General features: G+C 45.6%; 1 protein-coding gene across 3 annotated transcripts; it reads right to left on the reverse strand.

The window, feature by feature from the left end:
• Positions 1–1060: 1060 nt before the first annotated feature.
• On the reverse strand, positions 1061–13331 carry LOC145515102 (uncharacterized). Of its 3 annotated transcripts, XM_081514685.1 has the most exons (5): positions 13286–13331; positions 10410–10482; positions 6723–6849; positions 2707–3612; positions 1061–2457 (listed from the first exon to the last, which is right to left on the reverse strand). In XM_081514685.1, exons 2-5 carry the CDS (start codon positions 10422–10424, stop codon positions 1601–1603), a joined length of 1905 nt encoding a protein of 634 aa, XP_081370811.1. In that variant the 5' UTR covers positions 10425–10482; positions 13286–13331; the 3' UTR covers positions 1061–1600. The 3 variants fall into 3 exon arrangements, with proteins under 3 accessions (XP_081370811.1, XP_081370809.1, XP_081370810.1); XM_081514683.1 differs by having other exon boundaries at positions 1061–3612; XM_081514684.1 differs by having other exon boundaries at positions 1061–3612; positions 12479–13331.
• Positions 13332–15193: the final 1862 nt, after the last annotated feature.

Here is a 15193-nt window from a genome sequence, read left to right on the forward strand (position 1 = left end):
AGCTAAGGGGCCAGAGTGGGTGGAATCTGGCTGGGGCCTCCAGAAATGCTGCAGAAATCGAGCACCACACTTGGCGAGTTGGAGAACTCAGGTTTATTACGCTGGTGGGCCCAGAGGAGTTAACACTCCAAGCTCTGAGACCCGAACAAAGGGCTTACAGAGTTTTTATACACGGACAGGCATGATTAAGCAGGTTTGCAGGGGCTAGGGCGATTGCAAAGAGCAGGACAAGGGTGAATGGGATAAGCTCCGGTCACTAGTATTGTGAATCCCCACTTTCTGAGACCTACGTGCTCTAGACTTTGCAAGAAGCAAGCTGAGTTAGAGGCAGGAGGAGGAGGAGGTAAAATTTTAACTTTTCCTCTTCAGTTTCTCTCCTGTATGAACTGCCTGATGGTCAGTTAAGGCTGAACATGAAATAGAAGCTTTGCCACATTCATTTGTATGCTTTATATACAGTATGACTACTCTGATGAATTATAAGGCCTGAACTCTAACTAAAGGCTTTGCCACACTCATTACATTTGCACTGTTTCTCAGTTGTTCCATTTGTAATGTTTTTCTCCACTATGAATTATCTGATGCTTCCTATGATGGTCATTTCAAGCACCAGCCATACATCACATTCCTATGTTTTCTCTCCTGGATGAACTCCCTGATGGTGAGTTAAGGCTGACTGTGTGCTAAAACCTTTGTCACAATTCTTACATTTGTAAGGTTTTGATAACTTATCATGAATAGTGTGGGATTCGCGATCTCTGAAGATTTAGCTGGGACCAGGGCAATGGCACCCCACTCCAGTACTCTTGCCTGGAAAATCCCATGGATGGAGGAGCCTGGTAGGCTACAGTCCACGGGGTTGCTAAGAGTCGGACACGACTGAGCGACTTCACTTTCACGCATTGGACAAGGAAATGGCAACCCACTCCAGTGTTCTTGCCTGGAGAATCCCAGGGACGGGGGAGCCTGGTGGGCTGCCGTCTATGGGGTCGCACAGAGTCGGACACAACTAAAGTGACTTAGCAGCAGCAGCAGGGACCAGGCTTGATCAATCAAGAGCTTTTGTATAGCAAGAGTTTTATTAAAGTGAAAAAGAGACAGAGAAAGCTTCCAACATAGACATCAGAAGGGGGATGGAGAGTGCCTCACTGCTAGTTTTAGCAAGCTGTTTTATGTCCGTTAGAAAGTTACTCATCAGATAAGAGAGACACCTCAAGACTGAGGGAGTTTCAGCAGGCCCCTCTCCCACAATCTGTATTTTTGAGATAGGATGGCAAGAGGTGTATCATCCCCCAGCCATAAAGCAATTGATACGAATACTGTTTTGTTGAGCTATCATCAGCCCATGGTTTGATGATAGTTAAATTTGATGATCATCTTAGGAGGAATAATTTTGAAGAAAGGCCAATTCCAAAGCAAATACATAGTTTCATTAACATTGCTTAAGAAAAACATTTCCGTAAGAAAAATGCTCGAGGTTTAGCTCAAGGTTAGAGAAAAGTTAAGTTCAGGTGGAACTAGGTGTCATCACAGCGACACAGAATTTTAAGAGACACTTGCAGCCTATTTCCTCTGTTTGGAGACCTGTCCTTCCTGCATGTCACCCTCTCAGTTTCTCTCCAGAATGAATTCTTCGATGAACTGCGAACGATGCAGTTTGTCTAAAGGCCTTTCCACACACAACACACTTATATGGTTTCTCTCCAGTATGAATTCTCCGATGAACTGAAAGGCTTGCACTGAAACTAAAGGCCTTGCCACATACATCACATTTATATGGTTTCTCTCCAGAATGAATTTTCTGATGAGATATAAGGCTTCCATTTACACTAAAGGCCTTGCCACATACATCACATTTATATGGTTTCTCTCCAGAATGAATTTTCCGATGATATGTAAGGCTTCCATTTACACTAAAGGCCTTGCCACATACATCGCATTTATATGGTTTCTCTCCAGTATGAATATTCCGATGAGATTTAAGTCTTCCATTAACACTGAAGGCCTTACCACATACATCACATTTATATGGTTTCTCTCCGGTATGAACTTTCCGATGAGATGTAAGGCTTCCCTTTACACTAAAGGCCTTACCACATACATCACATTTATATGGCTTCTCTCCAGTATGAATATTCCGATGAGATGTAAGGCTTCCATTTACACTAAAGGCCTTACCACATACATCACACTTATATGGTTTCTCTCTGGTATGAACTTTACGATGAGATGTAAGGCTGCCATTTACAATAAAGGCCTTGCCACATACATCACATTTATATGGTTTCTCTCCAGTATGAACCCTCTGATGAATTGCAAGATGTGTGCTTCGAGTATAGCCACGGCCACATACTTTACATTTATATGGTTTCTCTCCAGTATGAAGGATCTGATGAAGTGCATGGCTTTCTTTGCGAGTAAAGGCCTTTCCACACATATCACATTTATACGGTTTCTCTCCAGTATGAGTTCTCTGATGAACTGCAAAGTTACCCCTGGAACTGAATATTTTGCCACATAAATTACATTTACATGCTTTCTCTCCTGTATGAACTGCCTGATGTATATTTAAGGATGACAGTGTAAAAAAACGTTTGTCACAGCTATTACATTTGTAAGGTTTCTCTTCAGTATGAATTCTCCGATGAGTTCCAAGATGTCTCTTTCCAGTAAAGCCACGGCCACATACATCACATTTATAGGAACTCTCTCCAGTGTGAATTCTCTGATGAATTTCCAGTTTTGACTTTCGAGTATAGCCACGGCCACATACATCACATTTATATGGTTTATCTCCAGTATGAAGGGTCTGATGAAGTGCATGGCTTTTTTTGTAAGTAAAGGCCTTTCCACACACATCACATTTATATGGTTTCTCTCCAGTATGAAGGATCTGGTGAAGTGCACAGCTTTCTCTGCGAGTAAAGGCCTTTCCACACACATCACATGTATATGGCTTCTCTCCAGTATGATTTCTCTGATGAACTGCAAGGCTCACATTATCATTAAGGGCCTTGCCACACATGTCACCTTTATATGGTTTTCTTCCTGTATGTATTCTTTGATGTCTAGTGAGTTCTGAGTCCTGAAGAAACGTTTTATCACACTCATTACATTTGTAGGATTTTTTCCTGTGTGCTTCCTGGTCTGGTGCCAGTTCTGAGGGATGTGTGACAGCACTCTCATGTTTATGAGAAATGCCTCTGCGGACACTACGAGTTCTCCGAGGTGGCAAACCTGAGGCACTACTGTTGATGTTCGCCATAACCTGACGACTTTCAGAAACTGTCCCTTCAGATTCAAGTATCTGCAACTGATCTTGAAAGCTTGATCCATGCCTTTCAACAGGCTTATCTCCTCCATCATTTCTACTCTGATGATCTCTTCCACCAGTGAGATTTCTGTTATGGGATATAGACATTCCTTTGTCATTTCTTTCAGCATCTGTCCACAGACTCTCAAAACCATGCACAGTTTCCTGTATCTTTCTGAGGAAAAAATCTTTGGTTTCATAGGTTTCAGCTCTTCCAAACATCACTCTTTGCAAAATTTCTCCTTTTCTACTGTTTCCTTTTGCTTGTAATTTCTTGGTCATATGTATACAAGACAAACCTACAAGATATAAAGAACCACAGGTATCCTATTAATTACAATTAATAAATAAATTCTTTCATGTTGAGCACATGATATTATACCAAAAGTCATACCCATCCTGAACAGAATTATGAATCTTCCCAATGATGAACTTAAAAATATAAGGAACACTTAAAGAATAAAATTCCTAAAAAAAAAAACAAACACAACAGCAATTACATAGAATTCAAATTAATTTTAGGGTAGCCAAGTTTCAAAGACACAATCAGGAAAACATTCATTTTGCGCAAACTCATGTCAGGCCTCAAAGGAAAAGGTATTTCCCACCATGATCTCAAAGCTCATTCTACTTGGTAGTAAATACACTTCTGTCTCATAATTGAGGAGAAAAAATAGTAAAAATCCATGGACAGGGAGACTGGAGGGGTACAGTCCATGAGATCACAAAGAGTCAGACAGGCCTGAGGGACTGAGTAAGCAAGGATCAAAGAGGAATACAGTGTAATGGTAAATAATCCCAAGGAAGTATTCTAATGAATATTGTAAAACATAAATGGCAGTTGACAACTGTTCAACAAATACTGCATGGTGAAAATAAAGAATTTGTTAAAACAGTCCCCCTGCCCCCCCACATCATGGATGGGGCTTATGAGATCTTAGTTCCTTGACCATGGATTAAACCCAAAATCACTGCAGTGAAAGTGCTGAATCCTATCCCCTGGACTTTCAGGTAGTTCCCTAAAATAATTTAAAAAAAAAAGAGAAAGAACACTTTTCTAAATACCTCCTATAAATCTATCAGTAGATAGACATACAGGCTTTTATAACAAGAAGCGTTTCATGTCAGTTATACTTTGTAAAACATAACAACCGTCATCTTTAAATAACAAAGAATTAGTAAATGAAACATTCTCTGCTTAAATAACGGCCATTCAATATTGCAATTGTCATTCTATACAGTAACCTTAATTTACTCAGTTCATTGGCTCCAAGATACATGAAAAGAAACAAGTTTTGGGGCCTCCCTGTGGCTCAGAGGTGAAGAATCTGCCTGCTGATGCAGGGCACACACCTGATCCAGGAAGTTCCCACATGCCTCAGAGCAACTAAGCCTGTGCGCCCCAACTGAAGGTCCTGTACTCTTGAGTTCGGGATTCACAACTACTGAGCCCACACACAGAGCCCACATACCACAAAAAGAGAAAGCACTGGCATGAGGGGCCCACGCATGCAACTACAGAGTGGCCCCTACAACTTATGGCGAAGCTGACATTCCAATACTTTGGCCACCTGATGCAAACAACCGCCTCATTGGAAAAGACCCTGATGCTGGGAAAGATTGAAGGCAGGAGAAGGGGATGACAGAGGCTCAGCTGGTAAAGAATCCTCCTGCAATTTGGAAGTCTAGGTTCGATCCCTGGGTTGGGAAGATCCCTGGAGAAGGGAAAGGCTATCCACTCCAGTATTCTGGCCTGCAGAATTCCATGGACTCTATAGTCCATGGAGTTGCCAGGAGTCCAACATGACTGAGCGACTTTCACTTTCATTTAATGTACCTCACTGTAGGAGACAGGAGGATTCAGACTCTCATCCAGCAGGGCAGATTCTTATACTTTCTCAATGGGCGAGAATCACAAACATTCAGTAACTGCTAAGGGTACAGCCCTGTTTAATTTAAGGTTCTAATTCTCACACCATCCAGTGAAGATGTCCCATGTATTAGCTAACTAGTAGAAAGGAGAATCTTCGCATTAGGGAATAAAAACTTCATCAGCCTTAACCTCTTTCTTCTTACAGAGTGGCATTTTGTCTCACAAATACTGCTCACAGGGCCAATTAAAGTTTTGCAAAAGCTGTCACCTTCGTCTCAGGTTCAAAGATTTGTTAACAAAATAAGCCACTCATTCTGTAGAAATAAATAACACAAATTCTTATCATAGAATTATCTAGCTAACTTTCAATATGCTAACAATAAAAGCAAAGAGAAGTAGAAACAGCAGAAGATACATCACCAAATTGGGTTCTGACCAACATACAGACTCAAACAGCATTGCGAAGTCCTGGGGTACAGCCCATCTGGAGACCCAGTGGGGAAAAGGTCCCAGGTAGCCTGTTACAGTCATGGGTGAGACTTCAAAGATTGCAGTTTTGGGTTCCCATTTATAATCCCAGGACGCTAACTGATATCATCAGGAACCTGTGAGCAAAGAGCAGCTCTGGTTGCATGTTAATGCTATTTGTTTGTCTTACAAAACCTATAATGTTGCTAAGTCTGCGGCTGAGTAGGCCAGGGTCCCCCAAGGGCTTGACAATCTCAAGATTTGTCCCCTATCTTATCTCTGGTGCTGCAAGCCTTGCTCTCACAGCAGGCAGTCAGGGCACTCACAGTCAGGGCAGTGTCCAGGCAGGTTAGAAGCAAGCTCAGAGGCCTGCTTTAAAGAGGACCTAGACCCTGTGCCTCCTGCATTGCCAGGTGTAGAATCCCACCTCTTTTGTCAGCCAAGAAGTGATGGACATTATAGACGGACAGAAAAATAATCACAAATTAATTTACTATCTGCATCCTACTGAATGCACAGGCAACAGTATAATATACAGTACGATACGCAGATACCTGGGCTTCCCCGGGGCTCAAAGGTAAAGTATAAACCTGCCATGCATCCCCGTGTGGGGAAGATTACCCTGGAAGAGGGCATGGGAACCCACTCCAGTACTCTTGCAGGGAGAATCCCATGGACAGAGGACCCTGGAGGGCTACGGTCCACTGGGTCACAGAGTCAGGCACGACTGTACCAACTGAGCACAAAGGCATCCATGTATCTAGTTCCTTTCCTAGAACTACTGAACCAAGAACACAGGGGTAGAAAACAGGGAACTGGTTATTTCAAAGATCGAAATCAGCTTTATAAATACTCAAGCTGTGGAGAAACTTGTGTATCACACAGTGCACAGATCACCTGAAGAAAAGACGAGGTTAAACTCCTGATGCCAATCACAAAGTTTTTTGAAGTCTGAATCAAGAAGGCTGTGAACTCAGTCAAGCAAAACAGAAGCTCCCAAGAGACACAGAGGGAAAATGCAGAGATACCCCAAACCAGATTCCAACTTCACAGGGAAGTGATCCTCACCCACAGACAGCAGGTTCCTGTAGGTCTCCTCCATCACATCCCAGTACAAGGCCCTCTGAGCAGGGTCCAGGCATTCCCACTCCTCTGGAGTGAACGTGATGTCCACATCCTCGACGGTCAACTGTGTCTGAAATGAAAGCACATTTCACTAACAGGCACTGGGAAGGATTCTTATTTTCACACGAAATGAGAAGAGGTGAGAGGGGTAAGGAGCAATTCAGGTAATGTATTATTCTGATAGATTCATTAAAAGCTATTTGGAACAAACTGTGGGTCTCTAATTTCCTGTTGTTTCATAAGACTATGACATCTTCCAATCAATGTGAATTTGTCACTTGTGTGGACAATACATGAAGAATATACAAATAAAATTGATTCAGTGAGTTGTCTATGCAGAAGTGTTACACTCTACACACTGAGGGACCTTCACTATCTAGATGAGTTACACCAAGACTGGTGTCTTCTGAGACAACAAAGTCCACAGCGGCTTTAAAAGAACACCCATTGTGATGAGGATGACATCATCACACTGATGCCAGGTGTCTCAGCACTTCCTACACACTAAGCATTACTCTATAAACTACACAGATGAACTTGGCATCAACATGACAGCACATTAGAGAAAGATATGTACCCATCTGATGGGGGACAAAACTCTGTCAGTCTAAGAATGTGCTCAGATCAAACAGTTAAGAACTGAGGCAACAGCACCTGAGGTCAGGTGGCTGGGAGAGACAACTGAACCAAAGGAATCAACGAGTTAAGTACCAGAGCAGGAAAGTGCATCCACAGAGTCCCTGAGAATACCTGAAACAAGTTCAAGGGAGCTGAAGTGCAGTGGAGGTGAGAATCCCAGAGCTTCTCTCAGCCAAGGAAAGACAGACATGATAGATGGACAGAAGAATATTCACAAGTCATTTTACTATCTGCCTCCTTCTGAATGCTAGGGAAGAATATAATACACAGTATAATATGTAGGTATCTGGGCTTCCCCGGAGGCTTGGCAGTAAAGAATCTGCCTGCAGTGAAGGTGACATGGAGCTGATACCTGCATGGGGAAGATCCCCCGGAGGAGGGCATGGCAACCCAGTCCCGTATTCTTGCCTGGAGAATTCCAGGGACAGAGGAGCCTGAAGGGCTATGGTCTACTGGGTCACAAAGAGGCGGACATGACTATAGGATAAATGGTCACTGTATAGGGTCACCTCTCTTCCCACCAACCCACACAATGTCAATAATCTTACCACTATTTCCATCACTCATGTGCTGAGGTAGAAAAAACTTAAGGCCGTGGAAAACACTTAAGATACAATTTCAACTGCTCCAATGCATAAAACGTATTTATGAGATGATGTTCTGTAATAAAACCATGGAATTACAGATCCATGCACTCACACATGCACATGTAAACACACAACTGGTTAAAACAAGGAAAAGTTGTCTTTCCTTTTTTCTTTCAATCAAAATTTACTGAGCGTCAACTCTGGGCCCCAAACTGGGAATATAGCAGTGAACGTGATGGAGCTTACAATCTAGCAGCCAGCCAGCCAATTTCATCCACAATTTTAATGTTACTATCGAAATAAGTGCTCTGACACAGGCCTGGTGCTAAGACAAGATTAAACAGAAAGTCTTAACCTACACTTAGAAATCAGACAAGGTCTCCGTGAGGAGGAAACCCTTAGGATTGGCAAGGTGGGAAACGGAGGAGTGTTGCAAGGAGAGAGGACAGCCTGAGTGCCGGCTCTGAGGCAAGGAGATCTTTACTGAACAGAAAGTCAGCCAGTATGACTGGGACACAGGGAATGTAGATGGGGTGATGCCAGGTAGAGGCTAATTTATGTAAGATCTATGGATTTAGGACTTTATTCCAAAAGCTACTAGAAGTCACTGAAGAATCTGCCGAAGGTAAATCAGGTTTAGATTTGTTTTTCAGAGCTCACTCTGCTGTGTGTGGAGGTTTTTGTTGTTTAGTTACTCAGTCACGTCAGATTCTGTGTGATCTCATGGTAGCCTGCCATGCTCTTCTGTTCATGGGATTTTCAGGCAAGAATACTGGAGTGGATGGCCATTCCCTTCTCCAAAAAGATGCCTTTTGACACATTCTGGGATGATACACCTGTCTCTTTTTTTCCCCCAGCCCTCCCTTCTGTCTTCTTTTATTCATGTGTATTTCCACATCTTTGGGACATTACAAAGGAATCAATTGTACTTCAGTAATTTGTCAGCATACTCTGTCTTTTTTAAAGCTTATTTATTTTGGTTTTGCTGGGTCTTTGTTGCTGTGAGCAGGCTGTCTGTATTTGCAGCTGCAGTGATGGGCTTCTCATTGCAGTGGCTTCTCCTGTTTGGGAGCACAGGGTCTAGAGCGTGTGGGTCTCAGTAGTTATGCCTCTCGGGCTCCAGAGCTCACGCTCAGTAGTTGTGGCGCATGGGCTTAGTTGCTCTGAGGCATCTTCCTGGACCTGGGATGGGACCCATGCACCATACATGGGCAGGCACATTCTTAGTCACTGTACCCTAGGGAAGTCCTCAACATTATCTTATACTAGCTCAAAAAAAAAAAAAAAAATTAATACAAGCAGAAAATAATATACAGATTTAAAAATAATACGAGGGCTTCCCCTGTGGCGCCTGATCCAGTAAGATCCCACATGCTGAGGGGCAACTAAGCCCATGAGCCTCAATTTCTGAGCAAGAGCTGTAGACCCCAGCAGGTGAAATTACTGAAGCCAGCGCGCTCTATAGTCTGGGCTGCAAGATAAGAGAAGCCACCGTAATGAGAAACTCATACTCTGCAACTAAAGAGTGGCCACCACACACCAGAACTAGATAAAAGCCACTGCAGCAATGAAGATCAGTACAGCTGACAAATATATTAAAAAAAATAGTAATATGATTTTATCCTTAACGTAAGGGATATAGTTATTAACAAAATCCAATGTTTATCTTTTTACTCCATGACCAAATATTGCATGAATATTAGGAAAGTTGGCGGAATTCCCTGTCAGTCCACTGGTTAAGATCCCACACTTTCACCACAGGGTTTTGGGTTTAATGCCTCCTCAGGGAACTAAGACCCTGCAAGCTGCATCGTGTGGCCAAAAAAGAAGAAGAAATAATTAGCAAACTATATTTCATAGTTTAAAGTAGACGCTGTAATGAAACACTCTCTAGACCTGAGGTCTGTTTCTGAACTTTCCATTCCATTTCTAAACACTTCAGATTTTCAAGGAGGTCCTCATTCAATTTTATATGTTCTATAAAAATTTAGATCTGATTTCCCCCTATTGGCCTCTTTTCCAGATTTTAGCAGGTACTGTGCATGTTAATATCTCATGTCTAGTGTGCAGCTTCCTTACTCTGGTTGACCGAGAGTAGACAGGGCATCCAGATGGGCCCTCAGCAATCCCTGCTGCCCAAAAGCACCGAGACCCCATCTCCAACCCGTGGGTGAGAAGCCCTGCCCAGGATGGTGCCCAGGGGAGCCTCCTCACAAGGGCCAGGTCACAGGGTCACGGGGAGACGGGATCTAAGTGGAGACGACAGGCCCTGAGGGAAGGCCCGGGGTGAGTGTGCGTGTACAGGAGTCAGACAGGATACTCCAGAGTCAGACACGATTAGCGAGTCCAGAGAAGGGCATTTCAGGAGGGACAGACTGAGAATCCACTGAGAATATGACCTTACCTGGGAAAGAGCCATGCCTGACTCCTCTTCTTTCCTCTTCCTCCTCTTCTGGGCTTCCTCAAGTAACACGAGTCTTCATGGGGTATCAAGAAGAGGGAAAACATGCTATTTAATGCCTAGAGTCAACACAGCCCCTTCCTGTGCCCCAACCACACACACAGGGAAGCCCTCACCATGGGGAAACAGACAGTCCTCTGTGCCCACTGTCTCAGGAGGGACTCAGGATGGTCAACTCCCAAAGAGAGACCAACACGGGACTTTCCCACACTGCCCCTCAGATCTCACTCCCCTCCTGGTGAGGCCTCGTGCACACAGCAGCAGGGGGCACCTCCGCTCTCCCCACGATGCCCTTCAGGTCACAGAGCAGGCCCTGGTCCAGCCCCATTCAGAGCAGAGCGCTCTCCCCTCCCCCAGGGCCCGATCTCAGTCTCAGAAGTGGAGGCTAAGAGACCTGGTGCTCAATGCAGGATCCAGATCGGAATCGTCTGCAGCCTGTGCACATTCCTGGGGCGAGGCCCCACATGAGAACCTGAGGAGCATGTCTGACGGGGGAGAACCAACTAAGGAAAGGGTTATGTATACACATACCATACACCCTGTGACCATGTGACACATGTGTACACTGTGAAATATTTATCATAAACCACTAATGAACACATTCACCACCTCCAAATTGCCATGTTCTGTGTGTGATGAAAACACTGACGATGTACTCTCCTGACAAATTCCCAGTATGCAGTAACAGAACAGGATTAACTACGGTCAGCATGCTGCGCATACCTCCACAGGACACACTTATTTCACAACTCAAATTCTGTACCTTTTGACCAACATCTCCCCATCTTCCCGACCTTCCAGCCCCAGATGACGACCATCCGACCCTCTGGTACTAGTGAGTTTCATTTTTTTTACATTCCATATAATGGAAGGACATATGATATCAGTTTTTCCCTGTCTGTCTTAATTCACTTAACATAATATTCTCTACATTCATCCAAGCTGTCCCAAGTGAGCCAAATCTCCACAATTGTTTACAAGAAAGTTGCTACTGAACGAACAGATCTTTATCCCAAGCTACAAAAATAATTAAATGTAAAGAAAGCAGAAAGCCCAAAGTAAAACCATCACAAAGAACATGTTTAATTTCCTTGAAAGGGCATCATGTAGTAAGTCTGTCAGTTCTTGCCCCACTTCTTCTCTCGAATAACCTCTACTCCACATCAGGAATAGGGAAGGGGGTGACCTACACCTGAGAGAATCAAGTCACTGCCCGCAGCCCCCACCTCAACAGGCTCTACACATGCATGCTCTTTTAATACAAATAATTACAAAATACACATGCCTCACAGACAGAAGTTTTGCGATTCTCATTCTTATCTGTATAATTTAAAGAAGCATTAGATTTTAAAGCCAAAAATCAATGTATAACGACTTAATAATTCTTACCCTATTGATTCAGCACTCTTCTGGATCTAGTCCCCTCCCCCATCGGTTGTTTCCACTTCATTTATCTGTTTCCCTACTTCCTTCTCCGTCTCCCTTCCTCTTCCCCTCTGCTCTCCTGCTGTGCCTGTCCTCCTCTCTACTTCTTCCCTGACTCCCATCCCGCCTCTCTCTGCCATCTGTTCCCGTCAAGTTGCTTTCTCTCCAACCTCCCTGGTGATCCTCAACCTCCCTGTATTTCTGCCTTTCTTCCTCCATCTCTGCCCTTCCTTCCTCCCAACTCTCTGGCACCCCCAAGTGGCTATACTTCCTCTCAGCTTCCTTTCTCAGCTCCTCGAATCACTAGGAGTCCCCTCTCTCTCCCAGCAGGACTGTCTGTAGGTCAAGGCCCCAACTCTTGTATCCCCTTTGCGGGCTCTCTGTGTGAACTGCCTCTCCACTGTCGCCCTCTTTGGGACCCCTGATTTACAGCCCCTCTCCCCTGAAGGCTATAGAAGAGGGCGGCAGAGGATGAGATGGTGAGATACCATCCCTGGACTCAACGGACATGGATTTGAGAAAACTCTGGGAGATACAGGGCTCGCAAAGAGTCGGAATGAACAACCACACCTCCTTATGTTGCTCACCCTTAACTCTCCGGAGATCCTGCTTTTCTCTGAATTTATCTCCTTTCCCCACCCGCTCCCTTCAAGGCTCATTCTCTTTCATGAAGCTGTCTCTTCCAAGTTCGTCACAATCCTCTGCACTGCCATCGCCTCTCCCACATGCTTTTCTCAATTTTCCATTTCTCTAGGAGTAGCTGTCTCTGTTTCTCCAGATCCCGCCTTCCGCCCACTATTTACAGGGTAGGAGACTGAATAAGGCCTTCCCGCAAGAGCCAAATTCCAGCGGGTGGTATTCGGGGCCGAAGAACCATGGGTGTCACGTGACAGGCTCAGGTCACCTCCCCCCACCAGGGATCAGGGGAAAGGTCACTCTGAAGGGAAGAAGGACCGGCCTGAGGTGACGTGAGGACAGAGGGCTGGGAGGGAGAGGGGTCTCAGGAGAGGGGCGGGCTCTCCAGAATCCCAGGACTGGGGAGAGAACGCGGCCTCTCCGGGAGCGGGGCGGCCGGCAAGGCCTCCAGGGCCCGAGAAGGAGAGGCTGAAAAAGTGGAGCGAATAAACCAGAGGGGTCAGTGAGGTCAGTAAACTGTTTTAAGCAGGAAAAAAGTGCGAAATGCAGTGTTTCAGTGTTCCAACAGCAGGAACTGGCTTCAGTGCGGACTTGAAACCAAAAGGCAGGCGCCCCTTCGCCGCTTACGGAGACGTCTGAAGTTGCTGGGGGTGGTGGGGCGGGCGCGGGGACTTAGAGTCAATAGCGACCCTCAGACCCGGGGTACAAAGAAAAGGAGGCTGCGAGAGGCAGGTTTGACTCCAAAGACAGAAACTCACGGGGCGCTGGGACCTCCACTCGCCGCTCTCTGCTTCCGCGTGTGTCACGCTGCGCGCACGCGCAGACAAATAGCTGAACGGCCTGGAGGCGGGGCCAGGCCGTCAGAGGGTGGGTGGTGGAGAGAAGCCAAACCAGCATAGGGCCTTTGAAAGGTGACGCTGCTGCGCGGCGGGGCGGGGCGTCTCGGCGCGGGGGGAGGGACGGGACGGGGCGGGGCGTCTCGGCGCGGGGGGGCGGGGCGTCTCGGGGCGGGGGAGCGGGGCGTCTCGGCGCGGGGGGGCGGGGCGTCTCGGCGCGGGGGGGCGGGGCGTCTCGGCCCGGGGGGGCGGGGCGTCTCGGCGCGGAGGGGCGGGGCGTCGCGGCGCAGCGGGCAGAGTAGACTAAAATACTGTTTAGTTCAGTTCAGTCGCTCAGTCGTGTCCGACTCTTTGCGACCCCATGAACCGCAGCACTCCAGGCCTCCCTGTTCATCAGCAACTCCCGGAGTCTACCCAGACCCATGTCCATCGAGTCGGTGATGCCATCCAGCCATCTCATCCTGTCGTCCCCTTCTCCTCCTGCCCCCAATCCTTCCCAGCATTAGGGCCTTTTCCAATGAAACTTTATTTTTGGGGGATCTAAAATCACTGCAGATGGTAATTGCAGCCATGAAATATTCAATACTGTAATCACTGCTAAAGGGGACTGTAGCCAGGAAATAAAAAAACAACTGCTCCTTGGAAGGAAAGTTATGATAGAAGAACATGGTGCATTAAAAAGCAAAAGAATCATGTTGCCAACAAAGGTGCCTATAGAAAACCTATGGTTTTTCCAGTAGTCAGTTAGGGATGTGATTAAAAAAGCGATGTGAGAGTTGGTCCATAAAGAAGGCTGAGCATAGAAAAATCGATGCTTTTGGATTGTGGTGCTGGAGATCAGTATTGAGAGTCCCTTGGAGAGCAAGGCAATCAAACCAGTCAATCAGAAAGGAGACCAACCGTGAATATTAATTGGAAGGACTGATGCTGAAGCTGAGGCTCCAATACTTTGGCCACATGATGCAAATATCTAACTCACTGGAAAAGACCTCGAGGCTGGGAAAGATTGAAGGCAGGAGGAGAATGGAATGATAGAGGACGAGACAGTTAGATGGCATCACCAACTCAATGGACATGAGTTTGAGCAAACTCCAGGAGATGGTGATGGACAGGGAAGCCTGGCGTGCTGCAGCCCACGAGGTTGCAATGAGTCATTCTGACTGAGCGACGAAACAACAGCAACAACAACACATCACTGATAGGGCACAGACTGGGAATTTGTGTCGTGTGTGTCTGGTTTTTTCCCAGGGAAACAGGGGGCCTAGTGGGGGTCTTAAATCAGTGATAATGGGGAAGGGTGGCTCTTGGCAGTAAACCTTTTCCTAGAAGTGAAGTGGGAGAATTCTTTAATCTTTGCTCTTGTCCATAATTACAGGATCTGAAGTAAGCTTCAACTCTGTCATCATAACCTATAATACCAAGAAAAGTCAAAGAAGATAAATACACATGTAATAGTTAAAAAATGGAACCTTAGGAATATTAACCCAATAATAATAAAACAACAACAAAGGCCTGAGAACCTCGGTGTATGTACCTTAGAACGTTGGTGAGGGGCCCTGCGTGTTCCTTTGGGCTGTGTTGTGTCTGGTACTGTCACATCTTAGAGACATCAGTATGTGTTGAAAGTCATTCGTCTGAATCAACAAGTCAGAGGTCTGGGTTGAATCAGAACCCAGAGGTTATACTGATGCCAAAATCTTGGCTCTCTGTGCACAAATGACAAATCGAAATACTTGAAATACAGAGACAGAGTTATGGAGGAGTAAGAGTGGCTTTATATATGTGCGAGGCTAAAAGGGAACACTTTAGGCCCCCTCCCTGGTGAGTAGG

Source organism: Giraffa tippelskirchi, chromosome 7 (assembly GCF_054371585.1).
Source record: "Giraffa tippelskirchi isolate mGirTip1 chromosome 7, T2T-mGirTip1v1.2.pri, whole genome shotgun sequence".
Taxonomy (NCBI): Eukaryota; Metazoa; Chordata; class Mammalia; order Artiodactyla; family Giraffidae; genus Giraffa; species Giraffa tippelskirchi.